Source organism: Polypterus senegalus, chromosome 3 (genome assembly GCF_016835505.1).
Source record: "Polypterus senegalus isolate Bchr_013 chromosome 3, ASM1683550v1, whole genome shotgun sequence".
In the NCBI taxonomy this organism is placed as follows: domain Eukaryota; kingdom Metazoa; phylum Chordata; class Cladistia; order Polypteriformes; family Polypteridae; genus Polypterus; species Polypterus senegalus.
The window spans coordinates 259,724,073-259,742,613 of record NC_053156.1 but is presented as its reverse complement, the minus strand read 5'-3'; the positions used below and the strand labels follow the sequence as shown (position 1 = coordinate 259,742,613).

Below are 18,541 nucleotides of genomic sequence, written 5' to 3'. Positions count from 1 at the left end.
CCCTGGTCTAATGTCTGAGGTATAAATTTAGTTTATTTATCCCTAGACCCGAGAGAGGGGTAAGGCAAATCTAAAATTCAGGTAACATTTTTCATGGAAAATGTTCAGGTGCAGGAGTAGAAATACAGTCATCTAAGGGAATGTATGAGTTTGTACAGAAAGAGACACAAGATTATCTGTTCATTGTTCTCCTGTACTTTTACATATTATCTGTTGAAGACCTTTCACAGAGAAAGCTTCACACAACAAAGCACCCATATCTGGCAGTGAGGCAGCAAGGATTTAGAGGATATAGAATACAACTAGAAAAAAAACACACTATAATTTCAGAAGTAATGAATAGAAGTTGTGCCCAATGTTCTAAGGGTGAGTACATTTCATGCTGTTTATTTATAAAGTTACCTTTGTCCACTTCTTAAAATATTACATTACAATCCATAATACAACCCAGCTACAGGGGATTGACAAACCAGTGTGTTTCTTTGTGCCGGTCCCAAGTCCGAAAAAATGGGGAGGGTTACGTCAGGAAGGGCATCCGGTGTAAAATTTTGCCAAATCCATATGCAGACAGATGATCCGCTGTGGCAACCCCTAACGGGAGCAGCCGAATGAAAAAGAAGAAGAAGACATTACAATCCATAATACATTAACTCTGCAGTATTCCATTTAGAGATTGCTCTTTCGACAAGCCAATATCACTATAACAGATTTTTTTCTTGTGTGTAGTATAAGAATTATAAATGTGGGGGCTTAATTTTGCTCAGCTAATTACCCAGTTTTCACCATTTCATTATGATACAGTATACCTTAAGAACTGATATTCTTACATCAGTTTAATAACTATCCAATCTATTGCAAACTTCCACTGTGAGAAAAAGTTCTAACAAGTTTCCTATTCAAATGCATCTATTTCTTTCTTAGTATTTCCCTCCTCAGATTGTCAAGTATTTCCAGAACCCAGTAACTGGGTTTCTAGTTGTTGCGCAGCATGACGTCAGTCTTCACCACTGCAGCCAAATTTGATAGGGCAATGTTTTAAATACAGTTGAAATTTAGTTAAGAAGTAAACAAAGCAAAAACACCTTAAGAAATTATTGAAATATGAAATGTGCAATATATGTTCCTTAAAATAAATGTCCATGTACTGATAGCCCATCCATTTACTGTAGTTTCTACTCTACTAGTCCATTCGCGAGCCATAGGTAACCAATATCAGTCCTGCTGCATTGGGCACAATGCAGGGCCCAAGTCATTCTCATAGCACACTCATGCACAAACCACTTCTAAAATTAGAGCTGCCGATTATCCTAACACTTACATCTTTGGTTGTACTTGGAGGAAGATCCATGCTGTCACCAGGAGAACAAGCAAACATACAGGATCAAACCCAAGGCCCCATGACTGTGAGGCAGAGTGGCTAACCACTTCACTTGGCTGTGCTTCCAGAAAATGCACAATCCAAAACTAAATAGCATGTACAATGCTGTTTTTCTAAATGCTCCATTTTCAGGAAGGATATCAGCATGCCTTGAAACTTTAAGAATGAACTATTATGAAGTCCAAATGAAAATAAGATTTATGGGCAGGAAGAATACACATCTCCAGAGCAGCTCTGAAGTACGAGAAAGAAGGCCATGCAAAATCCACTGCGATACATTCACACTCTTAGGCACAGAAGCCCTTCAGTTGGCATTTTTGATAGGCAGGTATAAGTATTCCTTAGCAAGAGGAATACAGCAGAATGTATTTAAAGAAACTGATATCTGTTTATTGTCTTACTAAGTTTCTCACTTGTTTACTCTTGTGAAGGCTTACTCCGTTGACAATTAATTGTCAGACAGATGATATGCCAGGGACAAGGCCCACGAAGTTTCTACAAGACAGCATGAAGAACACTTGCAACACAATATTCCTACCAGATGTGAGAGGGCATGCAACCAACACTAAATGCCAGGGTTACCTCACCCTCCTTGATAAGACAAGTCAAGGAAGGCCATGGAAGGATGGCATGAGATTAAAATACTTCCCAGCCAACAGAGGACAGCACATGGTCCAAGGAAAAAGGAATTGGAATAATGTTGCCCTTTTAATTTAAGATCTGAGAGGGCTGTCAGATTGCAATTTGTAAGTCATCTGTTAGCTGGCAGCATGCAGTCCTAGTAAGGAAGGACTAATTCATAATTGTACACAGTTTGTGTAAGAGCTGGGTTTACCTTGTGGCTGCATTTGAATAATAAATGCATAACACTGTATTCTTTGTCTTTACTATTTAATATATGTGAGGAAGACACATCCTTTCACATTCTTCTTTGCATATTTTATTAAATAATGACTGTTATTTTTTTCTACCAGCACAGGGAGCTGAAGATTTTAAAAGTAAAGCTTTGAAAATATTATTCTTTCCTTGAGTGATTGTTAGTATGATTATTGTCCATCCATATATTGATTATTTGACAAACGAGATACTTTTAAAAGGTTGTCAAGATTTCTACTTCAACTACGTGTCTCAGTAGTTTTTTTCATATTCTCTTTGCATAAAGAAGTACTTCCTAGCTTAATTCTTAAATGTACTTCCCCCTTAATTTCCTTTATTATAGAAACTGATTATCCCTCTCAGAGTCAAAAGGGCCACATAATATCCAAGCAGGATAATGCACAAGGTTGAAACATGCCCTATCAAGTGTTGTAAAGCACATTCACAGATATGCTGACATTAAAAGGGGCCTGTTAATGGAAGACAGCCTTAGGATAAGCAACAACCAATTATGACAGACAATGAATACAAAAATTCTGGGCTGAAGGATTCATGCACCACCTTAAAACATAATAGCAGTCTGTTCCATTTTAATTTCAAAGTATTGATGTTACTGTTACTACATAACAATTCAAAAATCAATGAGCAGCAATACTACTGCATGATGAACTCAGTGTTCTGAAAAATGTTTTAGGTAATGCAGTTTAAATTGATTAAATAAGGTACATTTTGTTTATTCTAATAAGTTAAAAATGCACTCTTTAGAAATATTATTAATATTTTGAACTTGAAACTGCAGACCTTTCTGCACAAGTATAGAAGTAGTTGATCTGATAGCCGTTATCGTCTGTCTCCATCTGCTGTCAGTATGTGTAAATTACATAGTGCTTTCTGAGCCTTGTACGTCTGTAGCAGTAGATCAATGTACCATGGTAGCCATTTATGAATGCAATGATAAGTGAAGAAAAATGAAACCATTTACACCTTGCCTGCAGAAAGGGCCTGGGCTGCTCGGAAGCTTGCATATGGTTATCGACTCAGTTAGTCAATAAAAGGTTTCATTTTGCTTCATTTCTCATTACCTTAAAAGTACAGACCTCATGTGAGTCGACAAATCCTTTTAAGAAACTTGTGCTTTCTATGTTTTTGTCTTTACTGTGCTCACAGACTGTATGAAAAAAGGAAATTGCACAATTCCCTCCCTACTTTTCCTTTCTTTACTTTTCAATTTTAAAATTACGCCTTTAAAGGCAACTGTGGTACATGATGTATGCAAATAATAGGCAAGATATCCCAGTTTTAAAAAAAATGCTCTTCTTCCTTTATTTCATTTTTGAATTTTCTTTCTCTAGCACTGTTTTCCTTAGTTTTTATTTAATTTGGTTTGGCTTTTTGTTAATGTTGTATTTCTGATTCCTTTTGCTTTAAATATCAGTGAAATGTTTAAATTTATTATCAAAAACAGTAAGGGTCATATATTGTTTTCAGAAAATATTAAATGCACTGCCAGATGTAAAAACATACTAAGTAATAATAATAATAAAGTAATAAATAATATGGTCCAATTTGATCCTGCATTTGTAATCCTGAAAACTCATCAGATTTGTGCTAGAACCAGTTGAATTCTCAGACTTGGTCTGTTTTCAGTCTCTGTTTTGACTCATTTGGACTTGATCTTCACCCCCAATAGCCCCAGTCTTCACTTGATCTCGATTAGATGCTTTTTTGGACTTATCTTGGACTTGGCAAAGGTGGCCTTGACTACAGCACTGACTATACTGTTACGTATTGAGGAATTATTCTTTTATGGCCCTTCTAAAAAAAGCCACCAATTGTGCTGCTCTGAAATTTTACTTCTCTCAAGGGAATACAACACACTTTTTTAGTCTTGCATGATATAATAATAATCCTGAATAATAATAATGAATGAAAATGCTTGCTTTTGTTCACATTATAAGCTCAGCTAAATCAAGTTGTCACTGTATTCATCAAAACAAATAACACTGCGTATAAATGATATTATCTGTTCTTCAATGTCTCCATGGGTTTTCTCAATATAGCATGTTAGCTTAAATGGTGCAGTATTACAAATGGATACACTTAATCATCTTAGTGCTCAAAGCATGTAGAATTTCTTTATACAGGCTGTTGTTATTCATTTGAATATAAAAATAAAAAAAAACTTTATCCACTGTAACGAGACATTGGCTGTCTTAACTTGTATTATCAGAATGTTAATGGAAGTGATTATAAAAAACTAAACTGCAAAAAATATACACTATGAGAAAGCAAAAATTAACCAATATTGGTTTTCAGAAACTACTGATAATCTCCACCTTGACCCATTTTTGTCAAGCTATAAGTAACTGAGATGCAGTTTAGCATAAGAAACTTGGTCGCAGTTTCATTTTCTGAAATACTGAAGGTTAAAAGTGGCACCCAGAATTGATCTGCACTTTTAAGTAGTTTAGATAAAAATATAAGAAACAAGATGGTTAGTTTTGTTGGTGATGCTGTAATCAGGTAGATAAGCAGATACAGTGGAACCTCGGTTCATGACCATAATTCGTTTCAAAACTGAGTTGGTCGTGAACCGAAGCAACTTCCCCCATAGGATTATATGTAAATACAATTAATCCGTTCCAGACCGTACGAAATGTATGTAAATTTATACTAATAAAAGGCAAAGCCCTCACTGATTCACTCACTCACTCACTCATTCACTGACTTATCACTAATTCTCCAACTACCCGTGTAGGTAGAAGGTGAGATTTGGCAGCTTACTTACAAAAGTTAAGCAGGTTTCATTTCGAAATTCTACACATAACGGTCGATAATGGTCGACAACGTCCGTCAAGTTGAACTTTCTTATTTATGGCCCCATCTTCACGAAATTTGGTAGGTGGCTTCCCTGCGCTAAGCGAAACCGATGTACATACTTATGTCGGTGGTATGACGCCACTGTCAGCCGCCATGTTGAACTTTCCAACGTCACTAATTCTCCAATTTCCCGTGTAGGTAGAAGGCTGAAATTTGGTACTTATTTTGATGGTATGATGCCGTTGTCGGCCGCCATATTGAACTTTTTAACGGTCTTTGTTACTTATTAGCCCATCTTCAAGAAATTTGGTACCCGGGTTCCCAACGCTAACTGAATCCTACTTACCTACATATATACGTTCATCTGTGGTGGGTTGGCACCCTGCCCAGGATTGGTTCCTGTTTTGTGCCCTGTGTTGGCTGGGATTGGCTCCAGCAGACCCCCGTGACCCTGTATTCGGATTCAGCGGGTTAGAAAATGGATGGATGGATGGATATACGTCCATAGCCTGCAGCTCGGTCACCGTGTGAGGCGGCGTTGGGTCCCCCATCCCAACGCCTCCCACGTTGTGGCTGCCTGCCTATATAAGGCCGTCCGTCACTCCAGTCTCTACATTCCCTTCCTTGCCTGGCCACGGGATTCACGACTGCCTGCTGATAACTACAGCCTTTTTATTTAATCCACGGCTTCTCCGCTGTTTTATTGTTCATTTATTACGATTATAGTTATTGTGTAGGTATTTTAGACTTACTTTACATTGTTCAGGTACCCATTTCCTTTATCATTCCAACCATACCCCCATTAACATGTCTATCGAGGTGATCACCATTGATCAAAGAACTGTCACTTACCAAGTGGTTTCCATGCCCGGAGATGGCACCTACCTTTTCCATTCTCTTTGTTACATATTGCACGGCCATATCAGGCTCACTCTTGAGGAACATTGTGTCTTATGTATTGAATGACTGGGACAGGTTCAAGGTGTGGACGGATGACGGTACAGGAGATAATTATACTACACAGGAGCACTAGAAGAGTGAAATTCTTAAGCCCTTCACCTATGCATCTGCATGTGAGTTGATGGCTGCCGGTGAATTGTTCAGTTGTCGCTTTGAAGTGTACCGAAATGGCCAAATATTTTACACCTTTTGACAACCACCAATGTCTCTTAAACATCTTAGATTGACAGGTGACGATTTGAGTAGTGGACACTTTGATGTTTATGAATGTTTAAACTCTCAAAAGCAGGATGTAAAGTTATCGATGAAACAGGTTGTATACTAACAACGCTTGACAGATGCCGAATGTCTCTTCAACACAAGTCCTACAAATACTGTCGTAATTGAAACAAACCATGAAACTCAAACCGATTATGACAGCAGATTTGAGATTTCAAGAAAAATAGAAGATTACTGTTTACATGGCCAACTGTACGTTGCATGCTCAAAAGTAAGCTCAGCGCACAGCTTGGTCATATTACAACTGGAGGGCTGAACTCACAATGTGGTATACAAAGTGATCCTTAACAAATAATTATTGGTATATTTTCCCTCAGTTTAAAAAGGTTTAATTTTCTTCTTAATAATAATTTTAAGGCAGTACTTCGCCACTGCGAAGCGCTGGTATTTTGCTAGTATGTAAATATATGTAAAGATTAAAAACAAATATAGTTAATTACACCATAGAATGCACAGTGTAATAGTAAACTAATGTAAAAACATTGAATAACACTGACACAAAACACCCAGGCTCCCTGCTCAGCTACACGAGCAGGCTCACTCTCTCTCTCTCTCTCTCTGAACAGAGTGGAACATTTGAACAAATCCGAACTTTAATTTAAAAGTCAACCACAAGCAACCAAAAAACATTGTAGGAGTTCATGCTAATAGCCTTACAGCCTGATCGCTGTAAACACTTTTTTTAAAATGAGTTTTAAGCACAGCGGAAAAACAGGAACATTTGAAAAAAGAGAAAAGTAACATTGCAACAAATCATGCTATGAACAACTCCATGTAAACACTTTAATGACTTTTAAGCACAGGGAAAAAAGCAAACATTTGAAAAAAGAGAAAAGTAACATTGCAACAGTTCACGCTACGAACTGAAAAATTCACTTTTGAAAAATCCGTAATACAAAAACCACCAAGAAAACTAACCTTGCATGAGTCGAGTTCTGGCATGAAGTGAGAAGGGAGAGTCTGGCTCCGCAATGGAGGGATGTTTTCCTTCAGGTGTTTTCTCTCTTGTGATTTCTTGGGTTTCTGGTGTTTTTAGCTGTTTAGCTGGTGGGAGCGAAAGCCTCATCCAGCCATTCCAAAAACAAAGTCCTTGTGCCCCAACGCTTCGTGTTTGACCTCCACATTACTGGCAGTCTGGCTTTGTTTACATTGTGCTGCTTGAAAGCACGAGGGTTCTCAAATTGGTAAATGAGTAAACTAGTAAACAGTTTTTCCACCTCTTCCAGCACTTGAAGCCTCTGCCTGGTTAACGCTGTAACTCCTTTTGCAACATCAGCTGCTTTAATAGATACTTTCTGCTTTAGAATAGTCAAAATCGTAGATTTTGAATTCTTGTACTCGGCGGCAAGATCAGTAACACGAACGTCACGCTCAAACTTTTCAATAATTTCTTTCTTTGATTTCAATTTTCTTCAAAACTTTCTTCTCACCACTCTTCACTTGCTTAGAAGCCATAGTTAACTGCAAAAGCACATGAAATACTATAGAGCACAAAGAGAGCGCAGGTAAAGCAGGCACGTCTGACTGAGAACAATGAACAGGGAGCAGCTCTGCTTAAACACAGTAATCGGCGCATATGAACCAGCCAGGCAGGCACGCACCCTCCCCTTCTCAGCAGCAGGCAGGCAGGCACATGCAGCTCCCAAACCCCCCATACCCCCACCCCCTTAGGAGCAGGCAGGCAGGTAGGCAGGTCAAAAAATTAATAGGCCTATTACTTTACTGTGCTGTTATTTGTATTCAATCATTATAGAACAGTGGAAAGAACTGGTTCGTCAAAGATCCAGCATTTAGGGTTCAGATCATGGCCTGTTCACTTTCACTGTGAAATTTGTACCTTTTCCTTATTTCTGCATGCTTTTTTTCCTTCAGTTACTCTTGTCTTCCTCCCATATACCAAAGACATGTGTTGGGTCATTGATTAGTGATTCTAAATATAAGTGCCCACATAAGAGGGCCTTTACAATACTCCATCCAGGACTGCTTCCTTGCCTTACACCCAATTCTGGCAAACTGACTCCAAATCCTTGTGACTCTGAATTGGATTAAGAAGGCTTGAGAATGTTACAGTGGATTCAGAAAGTATTTAGACCGCATCAGGTTTTTAACATTTTGCTATGTTGCAGCCTTAAACTAAAATCATTTAATTTAATTTATCCCAATATCAATCAACTCTCAATACCCCAGGGAGACAAAATGAAAACAGAATTGCAGAAAATTTTGCAAAGATTTAAAAAAAAAACCTGAAACTTCACATTGACACAATTATTCGGACCCTTTACTTAGTACTTAGTTGAAGCTACTTTGGCACTGATTACAGTACGGTCTTCTTGTGCAGTGGCCCAGTTCATTGACATCTCTTTTGCAGTTATTGGAAACCCGAAGGGCATCCCCTTTTGTGAAATGAGTGCAATTAGAACATTGTGGGGCTTCTTTGGTGAAAAAACCACAACTGAACAAGCAGGGGAGGGTGCCCCCTTTGTTAAATGATTTAAATGGGGAAACATAGTGCACAGTGCTGTCAATCGCTTAAGCAATCCACCAGCAGCAAGTTGCAACCCAGTGGTTGAGAAACCCCGTTCTTGTGTATGAATCTTGAGGATTTTCTGCCATTCTTCTCTACAGATCCTCTCAAGCTCTCTCAGGTTGGATGGAGACTGTAAGTGAATTGCTAGTTTCAGGTCCTTCCAGAGAACAGGGTTGAAGTCCAGTTCTCTGGCTGGGCAACTCAAGAACATTCCCAGCATTGCTCTTGAGCCACACCTGTGTTGTGTTTGCTTTGTTCTTAGTGTCATTGACCTTTTGGAGGGAGAACCTTTGGTTCAGAATGAGGTTCCGAGATCCAGGTTTTCATTAAGGATATCTCTGTACTTTGATCCAACTTTCCCTCTATGTTGACTAGTCTCCCAGTTGCTGCTGCTGAAAAACAGCCACACAGCACGATGCTGACACCCCCATGTTTCACTGTGGGAATGGTACTGCACAGGTGATGGTAAGTTCCAGGTTTACTCCAGACATGTAGCTAATCTTAGTTTTATCAGACCAAAGAATCATGCTTCTCACAGTCTGAGAGTCCTTTAGGTACCTTTTGGCAAACTTCAGGCAGTCTTAATGTGTGTTTTACTGAAGAAAGGCTTCTGTCTGCCCAGATCAGCAGAGTGTTACAGTGGTGGTTGTCCATCTCAACAAAGTTTCACTGGAGCTCAGCCAGAGCGAATACAGGGTTCTTGATCACGTCTCTTAAGAAAGGCCCTTCTCCTACAATTGCTCAGTTTGGTCAGTCGGCCAGCTCTAGAAAGTCATGGTTGTTCCAGTCTTCTTCAGTTTAAGAAGTAAGAATGCAGCTGTGCTCTTCTGAAGCTCCAGTGCTGCAGGATTTTTTGTAGCCTTTCCAGAACTGTGCCTCAACACAATATCGTCTGTAAGCTCTTCAGGTAATTCCTTTGACCTCATGGCTTGGTTTTCGCTGTGATACACATTTTCATCTGTGCCATCTTATGTAAATGAGACAACTGTATGCCTTTCCGAATCATGTTCAATTAATTGAATAACGCACAGGTGGACTCCAAGCAAGAATTACTAAAACAAAAGAATGGGATGCACCTAAGCCAAATTGCTAGTGTCATGGCAACATATCTAAGTACTTGTGCGAATGTGATATCTCGGTTTTTTAATTTTAATAAATGAGCAAAAATGTTAAAATCCTCTTTTCACTTTTTCATTCTGGGGTACTAAAAGTTGTTTGATAAAGGAAAAAAGTATTTAAATGATTATAGCATAAGACCACAATGCTGCAAATGGTAATTAAAGGAAGGGGTCTGAATGCTTTCTGAATCCACTGCATTTTATATAGCATGTGTTTGCCTTGAAATGAAATCAGTGATATCCAAGTATAATTCCACCAACAGTGAACTTGAGGTAGGAATCCAAACAAATGGAACACTAATTGTAGGATTTTACTTTTCTACAAGTATAAATAGAACTTTCTTTCTTTCAAACTGTTAATATATATATCTGCAATATATTCAGAAGCTTCTTTGAGCATAAAAACTAGTATCTCTCCTGATCACATTTCTATTTTCAGTTACAGGAAAGCCATTTTTTATTATTTCGTCTCTTCATCATCGCTGGTACTTTGGATGGGCAGGTTGCTGCTGGTACGGCTGGGCAGGTTTCTTTTTTGGCTGTGGGAGTCTGATAACAATGACTGTGGTCAGTTTTGATAGATACCTAAAGATATGCCATTTAAGATATGGTAAGTATGGGAACATGCAAAGATATGTGTGTTTCTAAATGTGGGTCAAAATTACTAATCAGTGTAATAATTGACTATTTTTCGTTTTCAAATAGATTTATTTAAATTATTGACTCAACCTCAGACTTGTGAGGTGTCTGCCACAAGTAACTGGGAAGTTATATTCATTATTTGGAGGTTGCAGCAACAAACACAAACCTTTTTAATTTATTTCAAAGGGACTTAGATTTGGTAACAAACTCTGATTAGGCTTCACTTTAGAGAGCAACTTAATTCAAATACAAGGATTGTAATAGTTAGGGGTAATGTGTTTCTGTGTATTCTTACTCTCCTATTGACTACACCAAGAGTCTATGTACACTTTGCAAGCAAAAAACAGATATGAGGTGTTAGTTAATAAATAATAAGTTCACTCAGAATTAGTTATTTTTCTGTTGCAAAAATTGTTACTTGCACCTGTGTGTGAACATCTCATTGCTTCAAACATTTCTAGAAATCACAATCTCACACTTTTAGTGGCTTTATAACAGTAGAGTAAGTCAGAGAAGGAACTGAACTTGTAGACATGTTGTACTATTAAAGCTTTATTCCCTTTTCTACTAAGACATTCTGCCACATTGGGACATAGAATCACAGAATATTATTTTGCAGAATAAATTACCCAAAGAAAATATAAGAACTGTCAAAAATAACCAATGCTATTAGGACTTTTTAAACTGTGTGTTGTAGAATTATTGTGTAACAGCACATTCCGGCTCTGAAAACCATACAACTCATTATAATCTTGAATGATTTAAGACATTTAGTCCAAATATTTTGGATGCCATTGGCCTACCTAAATAAGAAAGGAAAACATAAAAGGCGACAAATTGTCTCTGCAACATATTATTGTGGTTGCTATGCTATGTTATTTCCATTTTCCATTTATTGATTGGAATCTTTTGTTTTTTTGTTTTGTTCCTGAAATAAAAAAATAATAAATGGAATAAAACACAAAGTGCAACTTTGCTGCAGCCATTAACTGTAAATGATGAACTCCAGGTTTCTTTGTAGTATAATACAGCAGCATTCTATTTCTCTTTGATAGTAAATTACTGATTAATTTTCAACATTTTCCTTGAATCTCATAAATATTTACCTTATCATCTGCCTAAAGAATATGAAATGTATTAAAGAACTTGTTACTTTTATATTTATTGCCAGTCTATCGTAAAATACATCATGTGCAATGTGTATGTGTATATATATATGTAGATATATATATACTGCTCAAAAAATTAAAGGAACACTTTAAAAACACATCAGATCTCAATGGGAAAAAAAAATCCTGCCGGATATCTCTACTGATATGGACTGGGTAATGTATTAGAAACAAAAGGATGCCACATCGTTTGATGGAAATGAAAACTATGAACCTACAGAGGGCTGAATTGAAAGACACCCCGAAAATCAAAATGAAAAAATGATGCGTCAGGCTAGTCCATTTTGCCGAAATTTCCTTGCCACAAATCAAAATTGTACTTAATAGTTTGTATGGCCCCAAGTACTTGTATGCATGCCTGACAACTTCGGGGCTTGCGCCTAATGAGACGATGGATGAGCTCCTGGACAGTCTGAGGTGCAATCTGGTGGCATCGGATGGACCAAAACATAATGTCTCAAAAGTGTTCTATTGGATTTAGGTCAGGCGAGCATGGGGACCAGTCAATGGTATAAATTCCTTCATCCTCCAGGAACTGCCTGTATGCTCTCGCCGGGCACTGTCATGCACCAGGAGGAACCCAGGACCCACTGCACCAGCAAAAGGTCTGACAATGGGTCCAAGGATTTCATCCCAATACCTAATGGCAGTCAAGGTTCCGTTGTCTAACCTGTAGAGATCTGTGCATCCCTCCATAGATATGCCTCCCCAGACCATCACTGACCCACCACCAAACCGGTCATGCTGAACGATATTACAGGCAGCATAACGTTCTCCATGGCTTCTCCAGACTCTTTCACGTCTGTCACATGTGCTCAGGGTGAACCTGCTCCTCTCATCTGTAAAAAACACGGGGTGCCAGTGGTGGACCTGCCAATTCTGGTATTCTATGGAAAATGCCAATCAAGGTCCGCAGTGCCGGGCAGTGAGCACAGGGCCCACTAGAGGACATCAGGCCCTCAGGCCACCCTCATAAAGTCTGTTTCTGATTGTTTGGTCAGAGACATTTACACCAGTGGTGTGCTGGAAGTCATTTTGTAGGGCTCTGGCAGTGCTCATCCTGTTCCTCCTTGCCCAAAGGAGCAGATACCAGTCCTGCTGATGGGTTATGGACCTTCTATGGCCCTCTCCAGCTCTCCTAGAGTACCTGCCTGTCTCCTGGAATCTCCTCCATGCCCTTGAGACTGTGCTGGGAGACACAGAAAACCTCCTGGCAATGGCAGGTATTGATGTGCTATCCTGGAGAAGTTGGACTATCTGTGCAAGCTCTGCAGGGTCCAGGTATCACCTCATTCTACCACTAGTGACACTGAACATAGCCAAATGCAAAACTAGTTAAAAAACAGTCAGAAAAGATGAGGAGGGAAAAATATTAGTGGCCTCCATCTGTTAAACCATTCCTGTTTTGGGAGTCATCTCATTGTTGCCCCTATAGTGCACCTGTTGTTAATTTTATTAACACCAAAGCAGTTGAAACTGATTAACAACCCCCTCTGCTATTTAACTGACTAGATCAATATCCCAGATGTTTCATTGACTTGATGCTATACTATCATTAAAAAGTGTTACTTTAATTTTTTGAGCAGCTATGCTGCCTGTCTAAGACAAGTTGAAAACTAAGTATTCAATGTAGACCTTAGCATTAACGTTTACAGAGCATCATCTATTAAAATGTAATTTGTGACACATATAGTAACAAAATGCATTGCATTTTTCATTCCAGCAGAGAGTGCATCATAAACATTTGTGGTAATGAAATGCATTACTACAAAAGTTTGTGATGCACCATGTTATATATCATTTTGTATGAGATTTGTAAAAGCAGTGTTAATGTCGGAGATGTAGGAACATGTGTGCTTACCTGGTTTATGGTGTCAAATAAATTTGTAATAGAAAAACATTCAAATTTAACATATTTTTTGTATTGGTTATATTAAGTATAGCATTATTGCTCATACAGAAAAATCATAATAAAGGCAGCCACTGTGCAGCTTAACATATAGCAAATTTTGCCACAAGCTTGTCTGTGATAATCTGCATTGTTGTCAGCCTATTATTGTATTCAATTCTTGCTTTATTGTCAAGAACTTGACTACCTGCTATGGAGAGCTTTTAGACAGGAGAAGCTGTAATACTACTTTTTGTGGTAACACTCTGACCTTCCTTAGGTAAATTGCTGCCATAAATTAGTAAAACAAAAGAAAGCACTCCCAACCAAGTGCATGAATCCAGCTTTCTCCTTTTTCCAAAGAAAAATAAATTCTACTAAATTTACAAGATGCAAAGACAAAAACAAATCCATTTATTCATGATATATCCACCTTAATAAAAGGATACATGTCTGTGTTTCCATCTGGTTGCTGTGTTTCTGTCATTCCAACAGATGGCGCATCACAAACATTACTGCTTTTACAAGTCTCAGATTAAATGGCACATAACATTGCATGGTGTAGTGCAAAATGTTAATGCTGACGTTTACGTTGATTACTTAGATTTCAATTGCAAATGCAATTGGTAGGTAGCACCGCTAGTTTTTTCTCATAACCCTTCAAAACCTACATGAGTTTGTTACTTGTTAGACACCTGTGCACTAAAATTTAAATCTGACATTGTTGCAGTCGTCACTAACTCTGACAGATTAAAAAGTGCCTTTTGATTTAAACATTAAATTATAAAGAAATGTATGCATCATCCAGGGTGTGGAGGCTGGGTGTCCTGGCCTGGTGCTTTTCCCCAGACATCCCCAAAATGTTTGGTTGATTAGTACTCAGTGTGTGTGCATGAGTACGCCTTGCAAAACACTGGCCTCACATTGGGTGCAGTTTTCTGGGCCCGGTGCTTTTTGAATTGACTGGGGCTGCCTCAACTCTGCAAAGGATTCAGCACGTCTGGGAAATGAATATATGTAATGAAATGTAACTACATATTTTTTACATCCTAAAGTATCTTTTTCTTTTTCATTTGATAAAGGTACGTGGCTAAAGAGGAAACATGCTTTCTACTGCTTAGCATTCATCTGGACCTATGCTGGGTTTTGGGCTACAATGCCATTGTTGGGATGGGGGAACTATGCTCCAGAACCCTTTGGCACATCTTGCACCTTGGACTGGTGGCTTGCTCAAGCGTCATTAGCAGGGCAGAGTTTTGTATTATGTATTCTTTTTTTCTGCCTAGTATTTCCTACAGGCATCATTGTATTTTCTTATTTTAAAATCATTAAAAAAGTGAAAACATCAGCAAAAGAAGTCGCCCACTTCGATACCCGAAATCAAAGCAGCCATGTTCTGGAAATAAAGCTAACCAAGGTGAGTTGATGAGTGTGCGACAGGTACTTCAGAACACTTCAGGTTCTTTGCCATATGTTTTCTGAATCTTGCCCTGCACATTTGTTTTACTTTGCTCAGCAGTTCTGGAGCAGCCCTGAATTTGTTCTTTTGGGAAGATAGATTGAAGGAAAAGAGAAAGGAGACTCTGTCACCTTCAGAGCTGACTGTACATGCTGGTACTGCACCCTTCCTTCATTTACCTTACAGAATTACTTAACACCTTCTAATGCACTATGTTCAGAGGATGCTATTTAAAGTCTCTTTTTAGATAAGAAAAGTACCATACGTGAGCATAAAAAGTAAAACAGCGTGTCAAAAAAGATGCCTTCAGTAATAAACACTTAAAACAACACAAAATGGATCGACCTTTCATTTTTTTGTTTTGCCACCACACTTTTTTGTTGGTCATGAATGACCAACATTTCTTTGCAAGAAACTCTTTCTTAACACTAACTGAAGTATTATCTAGAATCAATGTGAATTTTCAGTCATCATGTAGAGCATCTCCATGGACATTAATAAGACAAAATCATTGGAATATGAACTTGCCTGAATTGTTCATTCTTTACATCAGGGACAAGGATGACTTTCTCCATCATTGTAAATATTTTTCATTTATCCAGTTTTGTCAATACAGTTAATCTAATTTAGGAACACATGATGCCTGAGCCCATCCCAGCAGAAGAGGGCACAAGACAGAAATCAAATCAGTTGGTCACACAGCACACTTCCATTCATTAACACTCAGGACCCATTTCTGTCATCATCAGCATATATACAGTACATTTGCCTTCATAGTGTATACTGCCTCAAAGCTGTTTACAGTGTAAATTGAAATTAATGTATGTATATTTGGAATATTTGGGTTGTAAGTTCGCCTCCTTAGTGAATAAGCCGCTCAGCATTGTTGTTCAATTGCTTTTTCTATTGTCATCTATGATTAGGTATTGAACCTGTGCATGACTGTGTCTTCTGATTGACTAACATCTTGTCTACAGTTGGTTTCTACTTTGCATCTAATGTTGCGGTGAAAGGCACATAAACCCTTTGTCTCTGAAGTGGATACTTGGGTTAGAAAATACAGAGATGGATGGAGTTGTCACCAGCTATATGTGTATTCGCTTTCTGTGTATGAATATATGTGCTGTGCGACGAGGAGTGGACTGGTCTTCCACTGGGCCTTTAACCATAGGCCAGGCTACATGTTTTGTAGGAAAGAATAAAATTTATTGCTACTGTTAACAGGATAAAGAAGCTTAAGGTAATGGATGGTTGGTTGAATAACAACAGACAGTAAAAAAATACATTTTTTATTATTCTTGATTGTGTTATACAGCAAGTTGAAAAGATGGATGACAGTGCTGATGTACTATAATTCGCTAGACCAAATAGCAGCATCTGTACTCATTCTTACTGCAAAAATGCTTTGTTGTTGTTGATCCGTTGTTTAGTAGAATACTCCTACAATATTTAAATGTTTGTGGATTTATACAGAACTAATTAAAAGGAAAAGTTAAAGGAAATTGGAAAATATAAAGAATAAATGCTTCTAATTGTATTCCATACATTATCTACAGTGTTTACTTTTTATTAAAACATAAATCACACCCACCAGCAGAACTACTTTATTGGATGCTCAATGCTATTCTTATTTTGTTCCACCAGGTGGCAATGTTGATCTGTGCTGGGTTCTTGATAGCCTGGATTCCATATGCGGTTGTATCTGTGTGGTCTGCTTTTGGACAGCCTGATTCTGTACCTATTCCGGTATCAGTGGTGCCCACCTTGCTTGCAAAATCCGCAGCAATGTATAACCCTATCATCTACCAAGTGATTGATTGCAAAGCTACCTGCTGTAAACTGAGATGTTGTCAACAACTAAAGAGGAAAAGACTGTATAACAAGTCAAGGTATTACACTATTTGCAGACATTTCTTCCTACTTGTTTTTAAAATTATTATTTTGAGTATTGCAGTTTATTCCTGTAACAATGTTATCAACCACATTAATATTGCAATAAAAATACATTATTTTTTGTTCGCCTCAACTAAAACTTGAATTTAAATCTACTTTCTATGGAATTCCATTTTTGTAATATTATTTTCCTTCTCTTTTTTCTGTTTTGTTCTGTAATGTCTTGCACTGAAGTAATCAGACAGTAAATTCTTTATTTAAAAGTTGTGCACAACAGTAATAAACATCACAAAATATATTTATCTAACTGCATGTTTGTTGGTTGCAGAAGAGTAAAGCATGAATAAGGAGTAGCAAACAAATATAGTAATTCATGTTTAGCATTTAGCTAATCACAAAGTATGAGTTTTATCCATTCTTTAATTTGTTTAAACTTTAAATCATATCCATATGGGAAAAATGTCTATGTTACACCTAATCACAGGGATCCTCGACTCCATCTGGCAGTTTTGCTAGGGTAAAATTTATTATGTTTGCAGTGCCATTGTAAATCAATAGTTAGATCAGAATGTTACATACTTAAAATATTGTTTAAATATGTGAATAATAGCCACATACATATACAATTGCCATGATATACATGGAACTTTCATTCAAAACAAATCATGTTAAGCACTATTCATTTTGTCAAAAATTAATACAAGTTCCATATTAATTAATCATGTAATTCATTTACACTTTTCTTATGCTAACAAAACTTAATGGCAGCTAAGGTGGATATGAACTTGGGTCAGTCAGGATAGGAACAAAAGCGTCTGCATGATGTGTGATTTCAGCTATGGGTTGTCGCTCTCCTGCTTTTTTATCAGTTACACCAGTTTGTAAATTAATTGTATCAGTTCTAAGTGTGAGTTAAGTGCCATCATGTTCTCTGTTGACTCATGGCAACTCAATGGATAGTTGGCATGAATTGTGTTTTATCTTCATGAAAATGGCTAATCTTTGACCAAAAGATGTCAATAGCAGCAGTTATTGTATCAATCCAGTGTATTTGCAGGTCTTCATTTCTTCCTCTGACCTTCAGATTTAATAAGAATAATATCCTTCTCAAAAGGTCTTTCTCATTGTAAGATATATCTGGAGTATTAAACTAAAAGCCTTGTCATTGAAGCTGTCAGGGGTAACCAATGCATTTGCTTTTCACACAGCCCACAGTACATGCAGAATTCTCTGCCAACACTATAAGTCTAAAACATCAGTTTTCTTCTTCAGTTTCTTCACTGTCTGTCTTTAACATACACTATATTCACTATTATTAAAAATACCATGTTTTAAAAATGTCAGAGTTTAGTACTCAAAGTTATGTCCCTGCACTTTAGAACTTTGTTGGGCTCTTCTTAGATGTTGTGCCAAGAGTATTTCATTGCTGGCTGCATGTCACCTCATTATCGATCCAAGTGGGCTGAAGCTGCCTATTTTTATTTTTTCTCCATCGGTAGTGAAGATATGCAGTTTAACAGTTATCGGGGCCT

The 18,541-nt window shown here is 37.7% G+C and overlaps 1 protein-coding gene across 1 annotated transcript in view; it reads left to right on the top strand.

Annotated features, from left to right (window-relative positions):
• Positions 1–18,541, top strand: part of opn5 (opsin 5) — a 110,846-nt gene that overhangs the window by 84,898 nt on the left and 7,407 nt on the right. Inside the window, exons 4-6 of the mRNA XM_039750003.1 lie at positions 10,398–10,568; positions 14,740–15,074; positions 16,761–17,005. Of these exons, the coding sequence (XP_039605937.1) occupies positions 10,398–10,568; positions 14,740–15,074; positions 16,761–17,005 (751 nt within the window). The remainder of the gene's footprint in view (positions 1–10,397; positions 10,569–14,739; positions 15,075–16,760; positions 17,006–18,541) is intronic.